Source organism: Macaca nemestrina, chromosome 15 (assembly GCF_043159975.1).
Source record: "Macaca nemestrina isolate mMacNem1 chromosome 15, mMacNem.hap1, whole genome shotgun sequence".
Lineage (NCBI taxonomy): Eukaryota > Metazoa > Chordata > Mammalia > Primates > Cercopithecidae > Macaca > Macaca nemestrina.
This window is the reverse complement of record NC_092139.1, coordinates 13,862,235-13,885,921: the sequence shown is the minus strand read 5'-3', so window position 1 is coordinate 13,885,921 and position 23,687 is coordinate 13,862,235. Positions and strand designations below refer to the sequence as shown.

General features: G+C 41.3%; 1 protein-coding gene across 2 annotated transcripts in view; it reads right to left on the bottom strand.

Moving 5' to 3' along the window:
- Positions 1-9: 9 nt before the first annotated feature.
- Positions 10-23,687, bottom strand: part of ADN (activity dependent neuroprotector homeobox) — a 43,399-nt gene continuing 19,721 nt past the window's right edge. For both annotated transcript variants that reach the window (XM_011722859.3, XM_011722861.3), the window contains 3 exons: positions 14,619-14,731; positions 12,754-12,846; positions 10-5,472 (listed from right to left, as the gene is read on the bottom strand). In XM_011722859.3, the coding sequence (XP_011721161.1) occupies positions 2,362-5,472; positions 12,754-12,846; positions 14,619-14,726 (3,312 nt within the window). In that variant the 5' untranslated portion in view covers positions 14,727-14,731 and the 3' untranslated portion in view covers positions 10-2,361. The remainder of the gene's footprint in view (positions 5,473-12,753; positions 12,847-14,618; positions 14,732-23,687) is intronic.

The window sequence follows — 23,687 nt, the reverse complement described above, 5'->3', positions numbered from 1 at the left end:
GCAACAATATTCTTTTAAAATGGCTTTTATTGAGACACTTTTAGGGATTCTGCAACATTTCCAGTTGGGAATCTTTATTTCCAACTCTTAGGGTGGCTAAACCCTTTTCTGAATGCCAAAAGGCACACTCCCACCACCTTAATGAGGAAACACACTTATCTGTCTCTACTCCGATATCCAACTGGGACCTGGACCCCAAGCCCCGTGGTGTCTTGCACGAGTCTCATTAGTCCTCCACGTACAACTCAGAAGCCTGTTAATCAGGGAGGGTAATTTCCAAATAAATGTGAGCTGGCCTAAATCCAGCTGGTATTTCTGATTCGGTAATCTACAGCATCTTAATTTGGGGACATCCTGTCCTAAGTTTTGGCTGGCGCATGTAGAATTTATAATCTACCTGTATAACAACAGATGTAACATAGCTCCGTTCCAGCCCCAAATTCCTTAAAGGTTCTAATCTATTCTTGCACTTCTTCCTGTACTGTTGTTGAGAAGCTTAACATTTTAGGGAGAGGCTGGTCAAATCTCTACTCTCTGGTAACAGCATTAACAAGAGTCTTTTGGAAAGGGACTCAGAAGTTATGGACATCAGCCACTTCAGACTTCTTTACACCAGTATCCTTGACAGATGACTGACCAGCCTCCTCATGGACTGGAGCATCCCATCATTGTTTTAATTGCTGGAAATGTTGGCCTAATTCTGCTTCCTTGTAACTTTCTGCTTTTTAGTACAAGTTGCTCTTGGGAATCTATGCACGGTAAAAATACCAGCTCCTTCCATCTTTACAGCCCTGTAAGTGTGTGCTCTTCAAAGCCTTTCCCTTAATAGCAAGATGGCCAAGAGTGGCAACAGAGGCAGAGCTGCCTGCACTACAATTGTTCCCATTGTAAGGTGAAAACGAACACTTAACTTCATCTACAAGGGGAAAAAAAAACCCCATCAAGGCTATTAAGATTCTGCTTGCAAATTAATGCCAATCCATGTTTACATTTTTTTTTTTAAATCACTGAGACATTTACATATATATCCAGGCTCTGCTCCTTAACAAAAGGTGAACTGAAAAACTCAAGGGTGTTTATTTTTCAGTTAAAAGAGAAAAATAAAAAACAAAAACGCAAAACAGATTTTGTACCAGGTGCCTCAAGAGAAAGCATTCTTTATGCAGATGACAGATCTTGGGTTTTCCACAAGTTTCCTCTGTGACTGTGGCTGCCATCTCTGATGAAAGAGTTATGGCATTAAATGGCAAAAGATATAATGGACACACAGAACTGTCATGGGTAATAAAGCAAATATTTACATTAAGCACAATACAGCAATTTATTTAGATGCTTAAAATGAATACAAAGGGAAATAAAGATCACAAAATTATACATACTACAACAGTGTGTCATATATTAGATGGTATAAATGAATGCACCATGATGGTGTTGAACTAAAGATAAAACTAAATATCCAAAATGCAGCACTCATTGGTTTGCTGCTTCAACACAACACACTTTTATACAGATCTAAAAGGTGTCAAAATTAGTAGCTGCAAAGTCAATTCTTGCATGTGATTTTAGCTTAAAAGATTTCAGAAAACAGATCTGAAATACCAGTTTTTGTTTTTGACAGCTGTAATGTCAAGGATATTCAGAACAAGAAAAATCCTATAATACAAGAGAGTCCAGATATATATCTTACGTGGCTGGCCTCTGTTGCAAGATTGTACAAGGTTATGTGCAAAAACTAAGTCTGTCCAAAAGTCCATACTAGCGCAGTTTTGAGCTTTTGCTAGGTAAACTAGATATAGCGTTTATTACACAGCAAGGGCAACACTAAAAAAAGAAATCTATGATGGGCACACAATAACAGTATCATGAGCATCACTTGAATAGGTCTAAAAGACTGTACAAATATACATTTCAACTATTCAGAATGAATACATGAAAAAAAAATCGCTTTTCCCAAAGTCTACTATACACATTACACTGGTAGCTTGTATGTTGGCCCTACACTACCATGTGAATTAGGTTAACGCTTCTCAAAGACATCTGACCAATCATTTCACAGAGGGAAAGAAATGTTGAAAAGGCAGATAAAATAAACCTCTGCTTTTCCTCGTATGTATTCATGAGCCACCAGCTTATTGGTTTTTCACATTTAGTTACCGTGTCTGTCAGAGAAGGTTCTGAAGCAAGATCAGCCTGTCGTGTCATAGACTTAGAAATAACCACTGGAACTGCAGCGGCCACATGCCCCACAGTCCAACCAGTACTCACAAGGCAGTACCAGTGAGAAGACAGCTTTGCAGTCACACTGAATGGAGATCAGAGTTCCAGGCTGCAGCATGTCACCAATGCCAAGGAACCTGGCACTTAGGCCTGTTGGCTGCTCAGTTTAACTCCAGCTAAGCTGCCATGCATGGGCTCAGCTACTCCGTCAGTCATGTTGTCAAACTGTTCCCCATCCTCACTGTCAATTGTGCTATTCTGCCACTCAATCTGGGGGTTAGATAAGCGCTCATCATTCTCAGCTGCATTCTTCCACTGTGACTGGTCCTTAGACCAAAACCCTTCAACTTTTCCATAGGAACTATTCTTCCATTTCAACTGCTCTCTGTCACCTTGCATGGTAGCCTTTTTTTTGGCAGCTGGCTTACTGCTCCTTGCATCTTCACTTTGGGAAGACTCATCAGACCAGGTTCCTGGTTTCATTTCACAGGTATTGTCCTCAAAGTCTGACACTTGTTGGGATCCAGGCCCACTCTCAGATGGAGAAGCTCCGTCTTTCCACTCAACAACATCGTCTTGGTCAACCTCACTATCAGAAGCATTGTGCATTAGTTTGGTTGGTTCCTCAGTCAAATGAATAGTTTCGTATTTTGAACCATCCTCCTCTTTTTGGTCTAGCTTCTCCTCAGATTCTAAAGCATCCTCAGGAATTACCTTCAGTACATGTTCCTCTGGGTTACTGTTAGAGATTTTAGGCTCAACCTCAAAAACAGGGTCAAAAGGGCTACCACTTTCATTGGATTCTTCTTCCAAATTTCCAAAACTGTCTGAGGAACTGTCATCTTCTTTCCCAAGGTTAAGCTTTTTGTCAGCAGTCTTACTTGCATTGACTCTGGAATCCTTCTCATCATGATTTTCAAAGAGCCACTCAGCATCAAAATCCATCTCATGCTTGACTTTATTTAATTCTTTCATGTTAAACCCCAGCAACACGCCAGGCTTGTACTTTTCACAATCACGGACACATTTCTTCCTTTTGTTACTAAAATGGGAAGCAATGTCACTCTTCCATAACCATAAACTGGCTGCTAGCTTCTCAATTTCTCTCCTGGTGGGATAGGGCTGTTTGTTGAAATACTTTGTTAGAAAGCTTTTCCTGGCTTCATAGGAATCATCTTCATGACCCTTGGGGTCTAAAGCTAAAACAACAGGCTCTTCAGGCTTCTCTTCAAAGAAGCTGGGTGAATCACTATCATCATCTAACTTTCGTTTTTTCAGTAAGGGAAATTCCATTTGCTCATAAGTGCGCTTCACAGGTGCCAGGCTTGGAGACTGATTAAGCCGAGAGGGTGCATTTGTCTTATCCTGGCCATTTTGGGTCTTTCCAACACCCCTGCAGTGAACTAGATGCAGAGTGATAGTCGAGGCGGTCATGTTGCTGGTATACACACCAAGGCAATGGATACATTTGTAGGTGAGCTTTTTCTCAACTGGATGAACCGTCTGAATAACCTGGTGCCTCTCTCGTAAGTGATGTGCAAGTGCATCAGATATGGGTCCTTTTAGGATTGAAAAGCAAAGAGGACAAAGGGTTTTCCCAACATCTTTTTTATAGGGCACTGCAGCTTGAGGTGAACTTTTAACAGGGATATCTGCCTTTTCCTGAACTTTTGGCTGTGGCTTTGGAGGAACTGGAGGGTTATTCTGGGCATGGTAAGCAACAGATTCAGCTGGGGCATCCCTCAGATTGTATGTGGTCACCAGGAGATGGATGTTAGTGTGACTACCCTGCTGCAATGTCAAATCAAAACTCAAAGTAGAATCTGTTTTAGGTCCCATCTCTTCATCGATGTGAACCATCCGCATGTGTGCGGCCATCTTCTCCACATCATTGAAAGTTGAACGGCAATATGGACAAGACAGACCATGAATTAACATATGGTTGAGCAGAGTATCTGTGGGCAAATAGCGATTACAGTAGAGGCATTTGCTAGTAAAATTGTGTATCTTCATAATGTAGTTGGCTACTGCTGGGACTTTCTCAGCTTTATGTTCTTTTTCGAAGTGCACACTATAGACATTTTCAGGAAAAAGCTCATTACAGATTGTACATATTTTCCACTTTTGAGTTGAGGAAGTGTTACCTGGGGGAGGTCCTGTGGCAGCTGCAGCAGGTTTGGAACTGGACTGACCTAACACTCTGGATGCCTGTGACTGGGAGAGGGAAGGAGACTTTAACTGGCCCGATGAGAGAGAAGAGGCATTAGCAGACTGCAGTGAGTATCTTGCTGGTGCCTGGGACCTCTGCTCTGACCCAAGCCCATAAGACCTTCCATTTCCACTTGGAAGTAACTGCTTTACAGACTGAGATTGTTGAGGAATAGAAACTGGTGCGTTGCCACCTAGACCCAGTCTCATTGACTGACCAACACTGTAACCCTGGCCTACAGATTTGACTCCATAGTTGTTCTGCTGCAGGTGAACACTGGACATCATGTTGACTCCTGTAGAATTTAAGTTAGGCTTTGGTATTGAGAGTCGATTCACCATCTGCTGTGATGGTAAAGACCGGACATTTCCAGAAGCAAGGGAACCGATTCTTGGTGGAAGTCCCATGCTCTTCTTGTCTTGAGGTTTGGGAGCAATTAGCATCAAGGGTTTGGATCGGGGAACCACTACATTTGTGTGCCCAATCATGGCAGTGACCTGATAGCCTATACGTTCATGGTCTTCGATGACATGCTGTACCAAAGCTTCATAGGACTTTGGCATGAAAAGGCATCGCTTGCAGTGAATACTACTCTCTTCTCGGGCATTTGAGCCTAAGGGGACTGCCCCATTGAGTGATTTTTCTCCTGCCTTTGCTATGTAAGGTGCTGCCACATGCTGAAAATGTTCCCTGTAAATGTGCTTCCTAACTATTTCGTAAAGAGGATCTCGGTAAGTGCACTTCTTACAGTAATAAACAGCTTGCTCTACACTGTCAGCCTGCTTAGGTTTAAGGCCATCATTTTTGTTTTTATCTTTGAAAGTGCTGAGGCTGCTACTTGGTGCGCTGGCGTTTGGAGCATGAAATATTTTAATGTGTGTTTCCAAAGTCTTTTTGTCTGCATTGAAGGTACAGTAGGGGCAATTAAGGAGAATCCTATTTTCAAAGTCTTCACTATGGACATTTCGGAAATGACTTTTGTAGGCAGAGAAGAATTTTGAGGAAAATGGACAAGCGCTGCAGCAGAAAGGTTTTGTCCGATAGTCCTAAAGTAAACACAAAAACTAAAATTAGAATGCCACTTCAGATAGGCAGTTAACAGATTCCAGATCCCCCCCAGACATTCTTAATAATGCATTTATTTTAGGCCAGGCACGGTGGCTCACGCCTGTAATCCCAGCACTGTGGGAGGCCGAGGTGGGTGGATCACCTGAGGTCAGGAGTTCAAGACCAGCTTGGCCAACATGGTGAAACCCCGTCTCAACTAAAAATATAAAAAAATAAGCTGGGTGTAGTGGGCGCCTGTAATCCCAGCTACTTCAGGAGGGTGAGGCAGGAGAATCGCTTGAAGCTGGGAGGTGGAGGTTGCAATACGCCGAGACCGCGCCATTGCGCTTCAGCCTGGGTGACAAGAGCAAAACTGTCTCAAAAGACAAAACAAAAAAAAGCCACAGATTTTATTATGTTTTTTCCTTTTGTATAGTAACTTTATAAAATTGAAACTCAAAAAAAGCTATCCTAAACCAAATATTTTTGTCAGTGTAAATTAAAAAGTCAATGTTAAGTTCCTAATGTTTAGGAAAAAAAAGTCACATTTTAGCCAAACCAAAGAGAAATGACTTCAAGATAAACATTTTGCAGCTAGAAATAACAATAACCTAAATGAAGGAAGTCGCTAAAGACTTCAGGTTTACTACACAGTCATGTGTTGCTAAACCACAGGGATGCATTCTGAAAAATGCATCATGCTGTGAAATCCTAGAGTGTATTCACACAGACCTAGATGGTGCAACCTACTACACACCTGGGTTACATGGCACAGCTTATTGCTCTTAGGCTACAAACCTGTACAGCATGTTTCTGTACTGAATACCATAGGCAATGATTAACACAACGGTAAATATTTGTATGTTTAAACATAGCTAAGTACAGAAAAAGTATGGTAAAAATACGATATAAAAGATAACTGGTACAACTATATAGGGCACTTACCATGAACAAAGCTTACAGGACTGTAGGTTGCTCTGGGTGAGTCAATATGAAAGCCTGGGGCATTACTGTACACTACTGTAGACTTTAAGAACACTTAAGCTACACAAATTTACTAAAAACAAAACAATTTTTTTGAGACAAAGTCTCATTCTGTTGCTCAGGCTGGAGTGCAGTGGCACAATCGGCTGACTGCAGTCTCAACCTCTTGGGCTCACGCGATCCTCCCACCTCCACCTCAGTCCTGGGGACTACAGGTGTGTGCCACCACACTAGGGTAAATTCTGTAGAGATAGGGTCTCACTCTGTTGTCCAGGCTAGCCTTGAACTCCTAGGCTTGAGCAATCCTCCTGCCTTGGCTTCCCAAAGTGGTGGGATTGCAAGCCACTGTGCCCAGCCCTAAAAAATATTTTTTCTTGAATAATAACCTCAGCTTGCTGTGGTTTATACACTTTTCAATTTTTAACTTTTTTACTCTTTTGTAGTAATACTTAGCTTAAAACACAAACAGATTGGCCGGGCACGGTGGCTCACGCCTGTAATCCCAGCACTTTGGAAGGCCCAGGCGGGTGGATTACCTGAGGTCAGGAGTTTGAGACCAGCCTGACCGACATGGTGAAACCCTATCTTTACTGAAAATACAAAAAATAGCCAGGCGTGGTGGCAGGCACCTGTAATCCCAGCTACTTGGGAGGCTGAGGCAGGAGAATCACCAGGAGGCAGAGGTTGCAGTGAGCCAAGATCAGAGCACAGCACTCTAGCCTGGGTAACATAGCAAGACTCCATCTCAAAAACGAAACAAAACAACACACATTGTACAGCTGTAAAAAAATATTTTCTATCTTCATATACCTATTCTATAAGCTTTAAAAAAAAATTAAAAAAAAAACAAAAAACTTTCCCAGCACTTTGAGAGGCCAAGGCAGGTATGGATCACAAGGTCAGGAGTTCGACACCAGCCTGGCCAACACAGCGAAACCCCATCTCTACTAAAACTACAAAATATTAACCGGACGTGGTGGCAGGTGCCTGTAATTCCAGTTACTTGGGAGGCTGAGGTTGCAATGGGCTGAGATCGTGCCACTGCCTGGGCGATAAGAGCAAGACTCTGTCTCAAAAAAAACAAAAAAAAAACCAAACAAAAAAAACCCAGAAAACCCAAAAACTTAAAAAAACATTTTCTTCCTAAAAGCTAAGACACAAACACATACATTAGGCCTAGAGAGAATGAGGATCAACAGTATCACTACCTTCCACCTTTACATCTTGTCCCACTGGAGGGTCTTCAGGAACAGTAATACACATGGAACTGCCACCTCCCATGGTAACAATGCCTTCTTCTGGATAACTGTGGAAGGACCTGCCTTAGGCTCTTCTTGAGGCTGTGTCACACTTATCAGGAGTGAGTCCAAGGTGCTTTGTTTCCTTTTTTCATCACAGATTTGCTTGTAAGCAGATAATGAACCATGAATATTCTTCTCTATTAACGAAAAGCTTTTGGTATTGAGATCCATGTTTTCAAACTTTGTTGTTGTTGTTTGAGACGGAGTTTTTTTTTCTCTTGTCGCCCAAGCTGGAGTGCAATGGCACTATCTCGGCTCACTGCAACCTCTGCCTCCCAGGTTCAAGCGATTCTCCTGCCTCAGCCTCCCCAGTAGCCCACCACCATGTCTGGCTAATTTTTTTGTATTTTTAGTAGAGACAGGGTTTCACCATGTCGGCCAGGCTGGTCTCAAACTCCTGACCTCAGATGATCCACCTGCCTCAGACTCCCAAAATGCTGGGATTACAAGTGCGAGCCACCACACCCAGCCACGTGTTTTCAAACTTAAGGAGCTTGCTGAGGTCTGCACTGCTAAATCCTTCACTCTGAATTTTCTTAAGGGTTCTTCTTTTGCTTTTCCTGCAGTTTCCTTTTTCTCTTTCCTCTTCACCTATGCGTTCTTGTTCCAGTTCTCACAGCTCCTCACTAGTCAATTCCTCAGGAACCACCTCTAGGAGCTCTTCTATATCGTCCTCATCCACACCCAGGTTAAAGTTGTTTGCCATCTCAACCACAGACTTTGTGATTTATGCAAATCCTTTTAAGTCATGGACAAACCTCGAGTGTATTCTTCCAGATGCCATTCATACACTCCTTGATGATATCACCCCAAGCCCAAGCAAGATTCTTAATGTAGTCACAGATATTGTAATCCTTCCAGAATCGTATCGGAATCTTTAGTGTCTTCCTCAGCTGCGATGACAGGACAAAGGCCTTTCTCAGATAGTAGGCCTTATAAGCTGCTGTAACTCCATCAGTTGGATCAAAGAGGTGGTGTTTGATACTGGGATGAAAAATGCCACTTAAAGGAGGCATCTGCTTATTATCGACAATAAGCAAAAGCTTGAAGGGTATGTTATTCTCTCAATACTACTTCTCAATTTTGCAGGCATATCAATTCAGGACAGCATCTTGAAAGAGGAGCTGGGTCACCCACGACTTATGTCTCCTGCAATGCACGGGCCAAGTGTATGTATATTGATATGCTTGAAGCCCCTAGGGTTCTCACTGTGCCAAATCACAAAGGGTTTCAATTTGTAGCCTGCAACATTGCCCCCAAGCAAGGCTGTCATCCAGGCCTTAAAAGCCTTGAAGCCTGGCATTGCTGTGGTCTCCTTATGGATGAAAGTGCTTTCAGCATCTGTTTCCGGAATAGAAAGGTTTCATCCATACTGAAAATTTGCTCTGGCAAGTGATTTTCCTCCAGACTCAGCTTATCTAGAGTTTCCCAAAATTCTTCAGCTGCCTTCACATCAGCACTCACAAACTCACCACTTTCCCATTATGTAATGAAACTATTCTTTTTATAATTGTTTAAACCACCCAGAACTAGCAGTAAATTCAACATCACAGCCATGTCCAGCCTTTTCTTTCAACACCACGCACACAGTTTTTGCTCTGTGATCATCGTGGTGCGGAGAGGTACACAGCACCGTGTGTACCTGTGTCTGCTCTTCACTCCAGGTCATCAGAAGCTTCTCTGTGTCTGATAAAGGTCCTTCTTTAATTTTTGTTAGTCTCATTGCCTTCAATGAAGCAGATGCTTTAACAGCTTCTGTCACTTTGTTCTTGTTCTTCCAAGATCGTAGCTATGGTAAAATGGGACATGCCTGACTGGCAAGAAATAACCATCACTGATTCTCTACCTTCGTAGTCCTTAATCACTTCTAACTCTGTTTTCAGGTCACTCAACATGGCCCCTTACTGGCAACATTATGGATTTTGTATGCTTAGGGGCCATGATGAACAAAATACCATGAGATTAAACCAAGCACAAGAATATGATGCAATCAAGAGACATAGTAAACACAAGCTATATGAGGCTGCTACCAATTTACCATGAAAAGTTGTTTTAAAAAGTAGGAGTACACTCTAAAATAATAAAAAGTATATATAGTAAATACATAAATACAGTTTTTGGTAAGTTTTTAATTGTCATTGTCAAGTAGTCATGTGCTGATGTTTCCGTCTAGTACAGACCGCATATGCGACTATGTTCCCCCAAGATTATGATGGGGCTGAAAAATTTCTGTCACGTAGTATTTACTATATAGTTGACCCTTCAACAACATGGCTTTGAACTGCTTATATGTGGATTTTTTCCAAACAAATGCAGATCAAAGATACAATATTCTCGGGAAGCTCAAATCTCCTATACAGAGGGCTAGCTTTTGGTATATGCAGGTTCCACAGGGCCAACTGTGGGACTTAAGTATGCAAGGATTTTGGTAATGAGGTTTTTTTTTTTTTTGAGATGAAGTCTTGCTTTTGTTCCCCAGGCTGGACTGCAATGGCACGACCTCAGCTCACTGCAACCTACACCTCCCAGGTTCAAGCGATTCTCCTGCCTCGCCACCCCAACCCCTTCCAACCCCGAGTAGCTGGGATTACAGGCACCTGCCACCACGCCCAGCAAATTTTTGTGTTTAATTAGCCTAGGCTAATTATGTGTTTGTGTCTTTTTTTTTTTTTTTAACTTTTTGAACTGTTAAAAACTAAGTTTAAGACTAGTAAAAAGTCTGTAAGTATATGAAGACAAAATATTTTTATATAGCTGTACAATTTTTTTTTTTTTTTGAGCGGTAGCAATGTTCATTGTGAAGAGTGAAAGGACAAAGCTTCCACAGTGTGGAAGGGGGACCCAAGCAGGTTGCCGTGTTTGTGTTTTAAGCTAAGTGTTATTACAAAAGATTCAAAAGTTAAAAATTTTAAAGTTTTATTTTTTATGTAGCCTAAGTGTGCTTATAAAGTCTACAATGGTGTACAATAATGTCCTTCATATTCACTCACCACTCAGAGCAACTTCCATTCCCGCAAGTGCCCAATACAGGTGTACCAATTTTTCTCTTTTATACTGTATTTTTACTGCACCTTTTCAATGCTTCACTATGTTTAGAAACACAAATACTTACCATTGTGTTAATCACTCTTAGGGTATCCAGTATAGTAACATGCTGTTCAAGTTAGTAGCCTAGGAGCAACAGGCCACACCATGTAGCGTAGGGGTATACTAGGCTATACCACCTAGGTCTGTGTAAGTACCCTTTATGATGTTTGTACAACAATGACATCACCTAACAAGGCATTTCTCAGATGGCATCCCATCATTAAGCAATGCATGATGGTATTATGTGCTGTAAATAACTGTATGTGCTATACTTCTATATGACTGGCAGCACAGGTGTGTTTACACCTAGCATCACTACAAACATGAGTCATATGTTGCGTTATGATGTCATTAGGTAGTAAGTTTTTCAACTCCATTATATTCTTATGGGACCACTGTTGTAGATGTAGTCCATCACTGACCAAAATGTCGTCATGTGGTAAACGACTGCGGTAAAATTCAGGGTCCAGAATGTTTTAGTGCAATTAGACAATTACAAGAGATAAAGCTGTATCTTTTGTTCCTTTCCCCATTATGGATAAATTTTCATAGATAAAAGACAAATCTCCATTTTTTTTCTCTGATTAAAGTACAGTGTAGTATCAGATTCAGTGCTGATCAAAAGAAAGACTGATCTGAAAAGCTGGCTTTCTTCTATAAGCCTTGCTGTTCCTTCTCAACCAAGAATTCTTCAAAAGAGCTAATGAAGTAACAGCTGCTTTGATTCAAATCAAGAAGTTAAATAAAAATGTCCTACAGACTGTGAGGAGGGTGTGGTATTTAAAAGCCAATAATACATTATAGAATATACTGATATCAAAGAGTAACTTTCAGAATTATGACTGTTAACACTTATGCAGTCAGTCCCTTCGATGAAGACAGGTGAACTGACACATGCTTGGCAAGAGATCTTTTCTCCCTAGAAACCTACTTTGTTTCAGATACTGGTTTGAACCAAGATGAAATACTCTGCTTCTCCTCAAAGCTCAACTCTTCTTTAGTATTCAGCTATGAGGCTTTCAGATTGATAAAACTGAAATAAATGCCGTGTCCCACTGGAAAGCATTCTCATTCTAAGACTGCTGGTTAGTACCTCTGCCTGGGGTATTTAAAAAAAAAAAAAAAAAAAGTCAAATATCTGAGGTAAAGTTTAAAAGTACTAATATTTCATGAAGAGTATGTTCCAATAGATGAACAGATTATTAATGCAGAATGAGAATCACTCCTAAAATAGGTAATGGTAAAAATTAAATTGACAATTACCTCTCTCTATGCAAAAGGAAATACCACCTATACCTCCCTCTATCTGTATGACATCATCTTCATCTACTGACACCTGCTGGCACTGCTAATATTGTTTTTAATGTCAATTTGTAAAAAGTTTTCTCTGTCACTGACATCCTACAGAGTCACCTCCCCAGGCCTCCCATAGAAGTTGGGTGCCATTAACACAGAGAAATAAAAAAAGCTTAAATATAAGGAAGGGTCTTGTCTTTTTCTGTGCAGAAAAAAATAATAGCAGCAACACAGATGCAGAAAAATAGAGCCAGAGCACTTTTCGGGGAAATGGTGGGATACAGCAGGCTTCATAACTTTTAAGTAACAAAATTTCCTTTTCTTCTTACACCTCAAGTTTCAGTCCAATGACAAAAAACCACAAACAAAAAGTTTTTCTTAGTCTTCCCACTGGTCGGGAAAATATGAAATGCAATTTTGATACTTTTGATGTTTGGCATTTGCCCACAATCACTGCATTGCTATCAAAGGCCTAGAGCTGAGAGGAGTACACCAAGCAGCTGCCATCTGAGGAGGCCTCCTGTGCCACCACACCAAGCAGCTGCCATCTGAGGAGGCCTCCTGTGCCACTACACCAAGCAGCTGCTACCTGAGGCCTCCTGTGCCACTTACCTGGTTTTTCGTAAGTGAAGGATCCCACAGGCCTACATCCTCCCATGTAGTGTTTTTCAAATAAAAGTCATTAGGTTCAAATTGTTTAAAATCCTAGAAAACAGTGAAAGAAGTTTACAAAAACATAGTGGTATAAATGCTAACCTCATCTTACATGTAAATCCCACCTCTTAACTAAGATGGGGAGAGGCACAGGAAAACCAACGTCAACAAGGACTTAAACTAGGAGTGATGAGGCTCTTAAATATAAAAAGGCATATGGAAGTTGCAGTCTACATTTTGTATCAACCAACCACTTTCCTGATGGTCAGCCAGGTTTCCAAGGAAACTGCTGGAAGTTCTAATTAAGTAAAAAAATTCAGCCACACACTAATATCAAAGCACTTTTCATTAGAGTACTGTAACTTGTCAGTTACAGTACTGGAATCACATCTAAAATAGCAATGTTTGCTTACAGCACTGCAGATATTTCTGGTTCTGTGCAAAAGAAAAAAAAAGTTTTTTGAGGGAAGGGGGCAGGAGATCAGATCAGAAAGAAAACTCAGAAATTTCAAACCCAAAAAGGCAGAAAGAAAGCTATTCAAAGAAAGTTAAGCAGTATGATGTTAAATTTATACTCTCATGAAAAAATTTAACGGTCCACTTCCCTCCAGACTAGGAAGATTGAAAGTCTTAGGGTAAAATCCCACTTGTTCCTAAAAAGTTCACAGTTCAAGGTGGAAAATGAAGTCTACACATAAATAATCATAGGAGGAACAAATCAAATGCATGATAGAAAATGTACTGTGATGTTGCAATTATTTCTATGAAGATGACCCCACAGAGTGCAAAGTGAATGGACTGTTTCATTTGGGCAGATCTACCTGAACTTTGGGGTTGGAGACGGGCTACTTCCACACTTGGAACAACATAACTAGAGAAGTCGACTTTTGAGCAGCTTCAGTTTCCATGACATACTCTTCAAGTGTTATTAGTGGAACTCAAAATAAGAAAACCTGTTGCATGAATGAATTTGCTTTTTTACTTCCAATTCCATTCAAACATTTACTGACCACCTATTATGTGCAAAACACTGTACTAGGTGCTGGGGCTAAATGGATAAACAAGGTAGCTATGGTCCCTAGCCAGCTAGAACTTAAAGGTTAGTAGGGGAAACAGCTTCAAACATTTCTTTTCATTCAGGGATTTTGACCAACAAACCATAAGACCTGAAACAGTGAGATGTTGAAAAGGAGGAGACCACTGCATGGCTATCCCACAGGGCTGTTATAAAGCTCATAGAATAAAACAGCTTGAAAAACAGTTGATAAAGCCCAAACTGTTATACAAGGGGGAAAGTAATAGTCTATGATGGGTCAAAAGGGGCAACAAATGCTCAAATCCTAAGGAAAGAGACGACAAGCACCCACACAAGCATGCCTCAACAATTAGAAGGTCAACCAGAACATTCAAGCGTATCAGAATGAGAACAGGCTTTGAGTCCCACAGACACTGCCACTTTCTCAGTTGCAAGGCTGGGCCTATTTATTAGTTCTTCATCTGTAAAGTGTAGATAAGAATTGCTACACTGCCTCCCACCTCCATGGTTGTTCTAAGGATTAAACGTATAGACAACTTTACGACACCTAGTTCAATGCCTGACATGCTTAAGTCCTCAATGGTAGCCTTTTGCTTCAGGATGCAAAAATGAAAAAGCCCATTTTAGGGAGAAAGGCACAAGTTACGCTGTTGAGAATGCTTTCGTGAGCTACTGCTGTGGCTGAAATTCAGAATCACATCTAAGATTTAGCCATCATGGCCACTGACACAAAGTAATGGATCAGAAGCTGAGTCATGTTAAAATTTAAAAATGACATGCTACTTACTTCTATATGTTCTTTACAGTATTCCAACCCAATGTCACTAAGTATTTTTTTCACAGTTTTCCGGGCTTTTCTTAAACTGCCAAGATTGTTGACAGGAAGTTGGAACATAGTTTCTATTGGAAAAAAAAATTTAAGTCAAAGTCAAAACACGTACAACTTGTAATATTCACTAATTCCACTGATGACAGGATCATAAACCCTACCCATCTGACAAAAAAGGTGCACAGGTATCCTCATCTAGTGTGTACACACACAGACACACACGCTTGCATGTGCATATGGCTCGACTTATCCATCCATCCATCCATGATCCATCCATCCATCCTTTTTTTAAGACAGAGTCTTGCTCTGTCACGCAGGCTGGAGTGCAGTGCAGTGCACTCATGGTTCATGACTGCAGTGCACTCACGGTTCACCACAGCCTCAACCTTCTGGGCTCAAGTGATCCTCTCGCCTAAGCTTCCCAAGAGGATGGGACTCCAGGAGTGCGCCACTACGCCCAACTAATTAAAAAAATTATTTTTTTGTAGAGACTAGGTCTCACTATGTTGCCCAGGCTGGTCACAAACTCCTGGACTCAAGCCATCCTCCCGCCTTGGCATCCCAAAGTGCTGGGATTACAGGTGTGAGCCACTGAGCCAGGCACGTATCTACTATACTTTGAATACTTAAAGCAGGCAGGCAAAATAAGTACTCTCTGATCTTCCCAGTTTTTAATAGGACATTTTGACTATCAGTCTAATCTGGCGTAATTCTGATAAGACTTTAAAAAAACAGTTCAGCAATGAACTTCAAGTTGAAAATTAGAGAAACAATAGCAATCAATTATTTTTAAATCAAGTGTTCTTTTCTCCTTTTGATGTTGAACATCTGAAAACAGAAAAATGTTTACCAGTTCATCATCATTATACAGTTTTGAGTGCCAGGGTAAAGAGGTGAATTTGCTGAATTGGAACTGTCCTGCCTACTGCTATGGTATTCTTAAAAAAAACCAAACAAACAAAAACTAAAAACCTTAAGTTTCTGTATACTTCCCAAACTAAATACAGTAATGATATATGACTCGACCAACACATGCCCCCACTCCTGCAACATACCTGGGCAACATACCTGGGCAAAGGCACTCACAAATGTTAACTGTTACAGACTTTAAGGAGGATCCTTTTGAAAAAATGAAAAGCCTGTATGTATGTGAGGGAACTGAAAAATTATTTTAATGACCTCATACATTAAATTAGATAGACCAACTTTCCCAAGTTCCTTAAAACAAAAGTTTGTCTTTAATGAGAAAATAAAATCAGTAAAACTTGGGCAACTGAGAATATGTATGGTTTCTAATGAGATCATAAATGCTTTCCATAATATGGTAAAAATTTATCAATAATCCAAATCTAACACAATTTCACAGGATGTCAAGTTCTAAAACCCAAAATAGCAAAAACAAAAGGCAAAGCACCAGGAATTAAAATTTAATATATGCAAATCCAGTTTTCTAATTAATAAAGGCTGTTACTCTGTAATACTAATATCATCTGTAAATGGCAAGTCAACTAATCCAAATGTAATAAAATGTTGCCTCATTTATTACTCTAATCCAAAATCAACGTTAACTACAAAAAATGGGAAATAAAAGGAGAGCGTGAAATCTACCAAAATCAAACAGTAACCCCTAGAAATTTTCAAACTGGGTATGTTACTCTAACTTAGAAGTCTCAAAATATTCTATATAAAGTACCAAAGAATAACTGGGGCCAAAAATGAAAAGTATTTTGAAAAAACCTTCTCAGCCTTATCATACTCAAGATAGAATTGCTGCTCACTATGAAGCAATGACTGTGATGTCCCCTGCCCTCTCTGCTCTGCTAATAATCTGACTATTGTGAAGCCAACTACAGACTTAGAAGTCACTTCTGATATAAATTAAGACCAAATCAATTATTTTTCGTCTAAATTGTATTGCTAAATTATTTTAAACCATCTTTTTGTGGTGGCTTAAAATCAGCAAATTCTTTATCACTTGCTTCCTTTAAAACGATTACTACACGCTGGGCGCGGTGGCCCACACCTGTAATCCCAACACTTTGGGAGGCTGAGGAGAGCAGATTACAAGGGGTCAAGAGATCAAGAACAGCCTGGCCAACATGGTGAAACCCCATCTCTACTAAAAATACAAAAAATTAGCTAGGCATAGTGGCACCTGCCTGTAGTCCCAGGAGGCTGAGGCAGGAGAATCGCTTGAACCTGGGAGACGGAGGTTGCAGTGAGCCAAGATCACACCACTGCACTCCAGCCTGGTGACAGAGTGAGATTTCGTCTCAAAAACAAACATAAAACAAACACAGTTACTACAAATCAGGTCTTTTAGAGAGAAGCACATGCTAGAAAAATATTTCAGAAATACAGAAAAGTGTCACAGGCTAATTCTGAAGAAACCAGGCATTAAAATGGATGCCCACAGATACCTAAGACTGGGAGGAGACGTCTTGTTTCTCTATTCATTTCATAAACTCTTTGGGCCAAAATTCAGTTCTTTGGGAACTTCCTGAGTTAACTCTGCTTCACACTTCATAAGAGATGTGTCCAGAAGCCAGACATTAATGGTTTCCCTGCCTCCTGGATCAGTGGCTCAACAATCTTAGAAAAACAAAGACATAAAGATTTGGAAATGTAGCCACCACTGGGGTCATTAGTCTACAGAAAACATTAAGAAGAATCAAGCGGTAGCTTGGGGGAAAGAAAAACCCATTCTCCTAAGTGCCTACCCACAGCTTAAAAAGTTGGTTTAAGACATTAAGATGAAGCATCTCACTGCCTGGTAGGTATTTTTTTCTGAAAAAGTGAGTATGCCCATAAGGGAACTTAGTTGTAAGAAACTTGTAATTTATAAAAAGCGGTATTTCAGCCACAGAGTTGGTGTTGGGTTTACTTATCTATTTTGAATTTAAAAGGTTTATAAATAAAGCAGTGACACTACTTATGGGAAATGCTGTACCAAAAAAATGTTATTTTGCTGTAGGCTTAGTAACTAAGAGGAATCTATATATTTTTTTTTTTTTTTTTTGAGACGGAGTCTCGCTCTGTCGCACAGGCTGGAGTGCCGTGGCGGGATCTCGGCTCACTGCAACCTCTGCCTCCCGGGTTCATGCCATTCTCCTGCCTCAGCCTCCCCAGTTGCTGGGACTGCAGGCGCCCACCACCATGCCTGGCTAATTTTTTGTATTTTTAGTAGAGACAAGGTTTCACTGTGTTAGCCAGGATGGTCTCGATCTCCTGACCTCGTGATATGTCCAACTCAGCCTCCCAAAGTGCTAGGATTGCAGGTGTGAGCCACCACGCCCGGCCTTTTTTGAGACGGAGTTTTGCCTGTTGCCCAGACTGGAGTACAATGCACAATCTCAGCTCACTGCAACTTCTGCCCCCCGGGTTCAAGCAATTCTCCTCCTCAGCCTCCTGAGTAGCTGGGATTACAGGTGCGTGTCACCACATCACACTAATTTTTGTATTTTTAGTACAGACGGGGTTTCACCATGTTGGCCAGTCTGGTCTCAAATTCCTGACCTCAGGTGATCCACCTGCCTCAGCCTCCCAAAGTGCTGGGATTACAGGTGTGAGCCACTGCGCCTGGCCAGAGTTCCACTTTTCATCCAGGCTGGAGTGTAGTGGTGCAATCACAGCTCATTGCAGCCTCGACCTCCTGGGCACAAGTCATCTTCCCACCTCAGCCCCACCAGGCAGCTGGGACTACAGGTGCACACTACCACGCCTGGCTATATTTTGTTTTTGTTTTTTGGTAGAGATGGGGTTTTGCCACGTTGCCCAAGCTTGTCCTGAACTCCTGAGCTCAAGCGATCTGCTGGCTTTGGCCTCCCAAAGTGCTGGGATTACAGGTGTGCACCACCATGCCTGGCCAGGAATCTATGTTCACGTTAACTCAGAACATTCTACATCTTTTCAGTGTAAAGATTATAATGCTCTTCATATGCCTATTTCTGACATTCCTAATAACCTTGGAAATTCCATAATGTCCCTTTCTCCAGATAAGTGTGTGCCCTCCATGCGTTTGCTCATGGAGGTCATTTCTCTAAGATTTTCTCCATTTGGAGCTGAAATAACAGTCATATACATTGGCACCTTCAAAAGCATTTGCAAATATTTTTGTTTTTGTTTTTTTTTTGCTTTAAATACTTTCTCAGTAGATAAAACAAGCACACAATTCAGAAATATAAGCAAAGAAGGCTTCCTTTTCACTCCTATCCCACCAGCCACACAGCTCCCCATCCCAGAAGGGGCCATTGTTACCCTTTCTTGTGGGCTTTTTGAACTATAACAAGCCAAACAATTCCTTGGAAAAAGTTTCAATCAAACTCTATCAGTCAATCATTATGGATGATAAGAAAAAGAACAGAAGGACCCTATGTTTCTTTGCATCTACTGCTTGCTGTTAAGAAACGTAAGTTCAAATCAATAGCTGGCTCCAGGGTTCATTAATGTTATCTATTTGATTCTCCTTTACAAGTCTGGACAAGGGATCTATATTTAAGTAACTGAGGGGTGGGAACAGAATAGTTAAGAAATTGTCTCTGCCTGAAATTCAGGGTCCTTTCCTCACTTTTGAATGCAAAGAGAGCTAAAAACTAAAATATAGATAATTATTACTCTTAGGGAGAAAGAAACCTTAACACTAATGCCAAAAATTGTCCCAGAGATGGGTTTTGACATGTGGAAAGATGGGCATACTGTCTCCCCAGATTTGCCCCTTGATAGCTAATCCTTTCTCTTTTGCCTCCTTATCAGCATGGCCATTAAAAAAAAAAAAAAAAAAAAAAATTTGCCTGGTGTGGTGGCTCATGCCTGTAATCCCAGCACTTTAGGAGGCCAAGGCAGGCAGATCACCTGAAGTCAGGAGAGTAGCCTGACCAACATGGAGAAACCCCATCTCTAACAAAAATACAAAATTAGCTGGGTGTGGTGGAGCATGCCTATAATCCCAGCTACTTGGGAGGCTGAGGCAGGAGAATCGCTTGAATCCGGGAGGCGGAGGTTGCGGTGAGCCTAAATCGCGCCATTGCACTCTAGCCTGGGCGACAAGAGCAAAACTCTGTCTCAAAAAAACAAAACAAAACAAAAATCAGAGGAGCATCATTATTCCAATACCAAGGAGAAATAGCTCCCTTTAGCCAAACCTTTCAGCTCATGACATAAAAAAGGAAAAATATCCAATTTAACAAACCCATATATTGTTCATCTGTTAGACAATCATTTTTAAAGCACTTGCAATTAGCCACTCAACGCGCTAGGAATAGAGATGAATAAGACATGGTTCTTCCCCTTCAACAGTTCATTTCTTCCAGGTTGGAATACACATAGCCAGCCAGCCCTCAGTCAGTAGGGTTTAGACATTTGTTTTTGCCTGCCCAGCCTCCTCTTGGAGCCGCCTCTGCCACAATTGATGGAAGAGAGAAAGTCGCTTTTCCAGCAGAGCAGAGTATACATGACTCAGTTTGACTAGCTAAGAATATTTCATCTATGTAAGATAATGACCAGTAGAGTTGGACATGTCCCCTAAACAGGGCTGACACTGACACTGAAAACAAGAGTTGGGACCTGCCATCACATGAAGCAAGCAAAGAGAACAATCCCTATTGATATTGTTTAAGGTCCTCGATGCAGCTGTGCCTGAAGAACAGCACTTCCCTACGCCAGCCTTTTCCAATATATATAAACAAACACATTATCGTTTCTGCCTAAGTTCATGTCACTCACAACCAAAAGTCTTGACAGACCCACTGGGCAGTGGGACACAGAAGAGAAAGTAAATAATTAAGAGGGAAGATAGGGTATTTTTTTTTTTCCGAGACGGAGTCTTGCTGTCGCCCAGGATGGAGTGCAATGGCACGATCTCGGCTCACTGGAAGCTCCGCCTCCCTGGTTCACGCCATTCTCCTGCCTCAGCCTCCTGAGTAGCTGAGCATACAGGCGCCTGCCACCATGCCTGGCCAATTTTTTATATTTTTAGTAGAGATGGGGTTTCACCGTGTTAGCCAGGATGGTCTCGATCTCCTGACCTCTTGATCCACCCACCTCGGCCTCCCAAAGTGCTGGGATTACAGGCGTGAGCCACCATGCCGACCAAGATAGGGTATTTATGCAAAATAATTACACTTGTGAACTGGGTCTAGTAAAAAGAATAGGAGTTTGTAAGATGAAAGTTACTCTAAAAAATGCTTTGGCTCTGATTTCATCAAGTGAAAAAACAAAAACCACTATATGAAAAGAGTTAAACAACCTAAATTATAAATAATTCAGAGAAAGCTCAATGACCTATTAATAATAGAATTAACATTTTCAAGTGTTTTATTTACAACTGAAAGTAACTAGGTGTGGGTACAATGTCTCACACCCATAATCCCAGCATGTTAGGGGGCCGGGTTTGAGACCAGACTGAGCAACACAGCAAGACCTATGCAGAAACGGGTGTGGACCTGTAGTCCTAGATACAGGGGGCTGAGGTGGGAGGATCATTTGAGCCCAGGAGTTCAAGGCTGCAGTGAGCAATGATTGTGCCACTGCGCTCCAGACTGGGTGACAGACTAAGGTCCTGCCTTTAAAATAAATAGAGAGTAACTAGCTTTTTGGTAAGCACATGCCACCTGATGAACTACATGTAAATGTTCCACCATTATTATTTTTGAGAAAGGGTCTCACTCTGTATTACCCAGGCTGGACTGTATTACCCAGGCTGCTCACTGCAGCCTCAATTCTCCGGGCTCAAGCAATCCTTCTGCCTCAGCCTCGAACGTAGATGAGACTAGAGGTAGACGCCACCACATTCAGCTAATTAAAAAAAAAATTTAATAGGGGTCCTCCCTATGCTGCCCAGGCTGGTCTCCAACTCTTGAGCTCAAGTGATCTTCTTACCTCGACTCCGTGAAGTGTTGGGATTACAGGTATGGGCCACTGTGCCCAGCCAACATTCAATTTTGGAGACTAATACTGTTGAGTGAACAAGACATACTCATTCCTATTAGCCCTTGCAAATTATACCCACATCTACTGATTAGGGCCCAAACATTAAAGTTGTACTAATCCAGGCCCAAATCCTATTCATGTGCTTTCTTACAAAGCAAGAGTCAGACAGCTGGAATGAAAATCTGAGATTCATCTAGGCCCTAGGCTACAGATAAAGTAAAACCATATGCATGATATATGTATCTGTGCAGAAACTTTTCAGTTTAAGTCCCATCTTCTTTTGGTTTTGTTGGTTGTGCTTTTGAGGTCTTAGTCATGAATTCTTTGCCTAGATCAATGTCCACGAGAGTTTTCCCTAGGTTTCCCTAGTTTCAGGTCTCACTTTGAGTCTTTTTTCTATCTTGAGCTGATTTCTGCATACGGTGACAGATAAGGGTCTAGTTTCATTCTTCTGCATCATGGTAATCCAATTTTCCTAGCAACATTGACTGAATAAGGTGTCCTTGTACATTATTTGGGTGATGGATACACTGAAAGCCCAGATTTCTTTTTTTTTTTTTTTTGAGAAAGTTTTACTCTTGTTGCCCAGGCTGGAGTGCAATGGCGTGATCTTGGCTCACTGCAACATCCGCCTCCCAGGTTCAAGCAATTCTGCCTCAGCCTCCTGAGTAGCTGAGATTACAGGTATGTGCCACCACACCCGGCGAATATTTGTATTTTGAGTAGAGACGGGGTTTTGCTATCTTGGCCAGGCTGGTCTTGAACTCCTGACCGCAAGTGATCTGCCCACCTTGGCCTCCCAAAGTGCTGGGATTAGAGGCATGAACCACCACACCCAGCCCTAAAAGCCCAGATTTCACCACTGAACAATATGTCTATGTAACAAAACTGCACTTGTATCCCTTAAATTAATACACATAAAAAATTTTTAATTAAAAAAAATCTGATCCTCTCTTCCAAGTATCAAAAGTAAAAACATTTACTCCATGTACCAAGAGGTACAGAGAACCTGGCTCAAGAGGAAAAAATATTTGTAAGCTCACTGTATAGTGGAAGGATGATGACATAACATCGGCAACTGTGAACTTTAAGCAAAGAGGTAATTAACTGACCAACAATCACAATCATTTATGAAACAACTGCTCTGCCAAAAGCCCTGGATCTAGTCAGAGGCTGTACTCAGCTTCTTCTGGGTCAGGCAGACAGATAATCACCCAACAGATGACAGTCCTAGTTTAGCAGGCTCAAGGTAAGGTCTGCAGGATCTGACACACCAAGAATCAGTGGAACTTGTCTATGGTAGTTCTGCAGAGCTACCACATCAAGGATGGCACCGTATAGTCTGTATTTTTAGGGGAAGAAAAAAAGCAGAAAAGCATTTACTAGTATCATCTGAAAGTAAAACAAAACAAAGACAAAACAAACAAAAAGATAAACCTGTTTTAGATAAGCAAAAGACAACCCAGCCGAACACCTCTGAACAGGCACAGATGAGCCAGAAGAAAAAGCTAGCCTCCAAGTCCAAACTTGTCCAGATCACATTTTAAACTATTTCAAGTGCGGATCTAGTATGTCATAGTGTGTCCTACTTTCCTTCAACTGCAGGTATAACTTTGCTACTTTACAATGTTCGGGAACCCAAACCTGAACATATCCCAAAGTGATGATTAATGTATCAGTTACACTAGTGAATGCAAAACTTTCATTTCCACTAGGAAAAGAATCTCTAATATTTCACTGAGAGCTACACAAGGATCGTTACTTCTTCCTGGTTAACACCTAAACATAAGCTGCACTTAGCCTAAACCAGTGATTTTCAAATCTCATTTATTTTTTTGAGATGGAGTCTCCCTCTGTTACCTAGGCTGCAGTGCAGTGGTGTGATCTCAGCTCACTGCAACCTCTGCCTCCCAGGTTCCAGCGATTTTCCCACCTCAGTCTTTCGAGCAGCTGGGATTACAGGCACGTGCCACCAGGCTGGCCTAATTTTTTTATATTTTTAGTAGAGATGGGGTTTCGGCATGTTGGCCAGGCTGGTCTCGAACTCCTGACCTCAAGTGATCTGCCTGCCTCGGCCTCCCAAAGCGCTGGGATTACAGG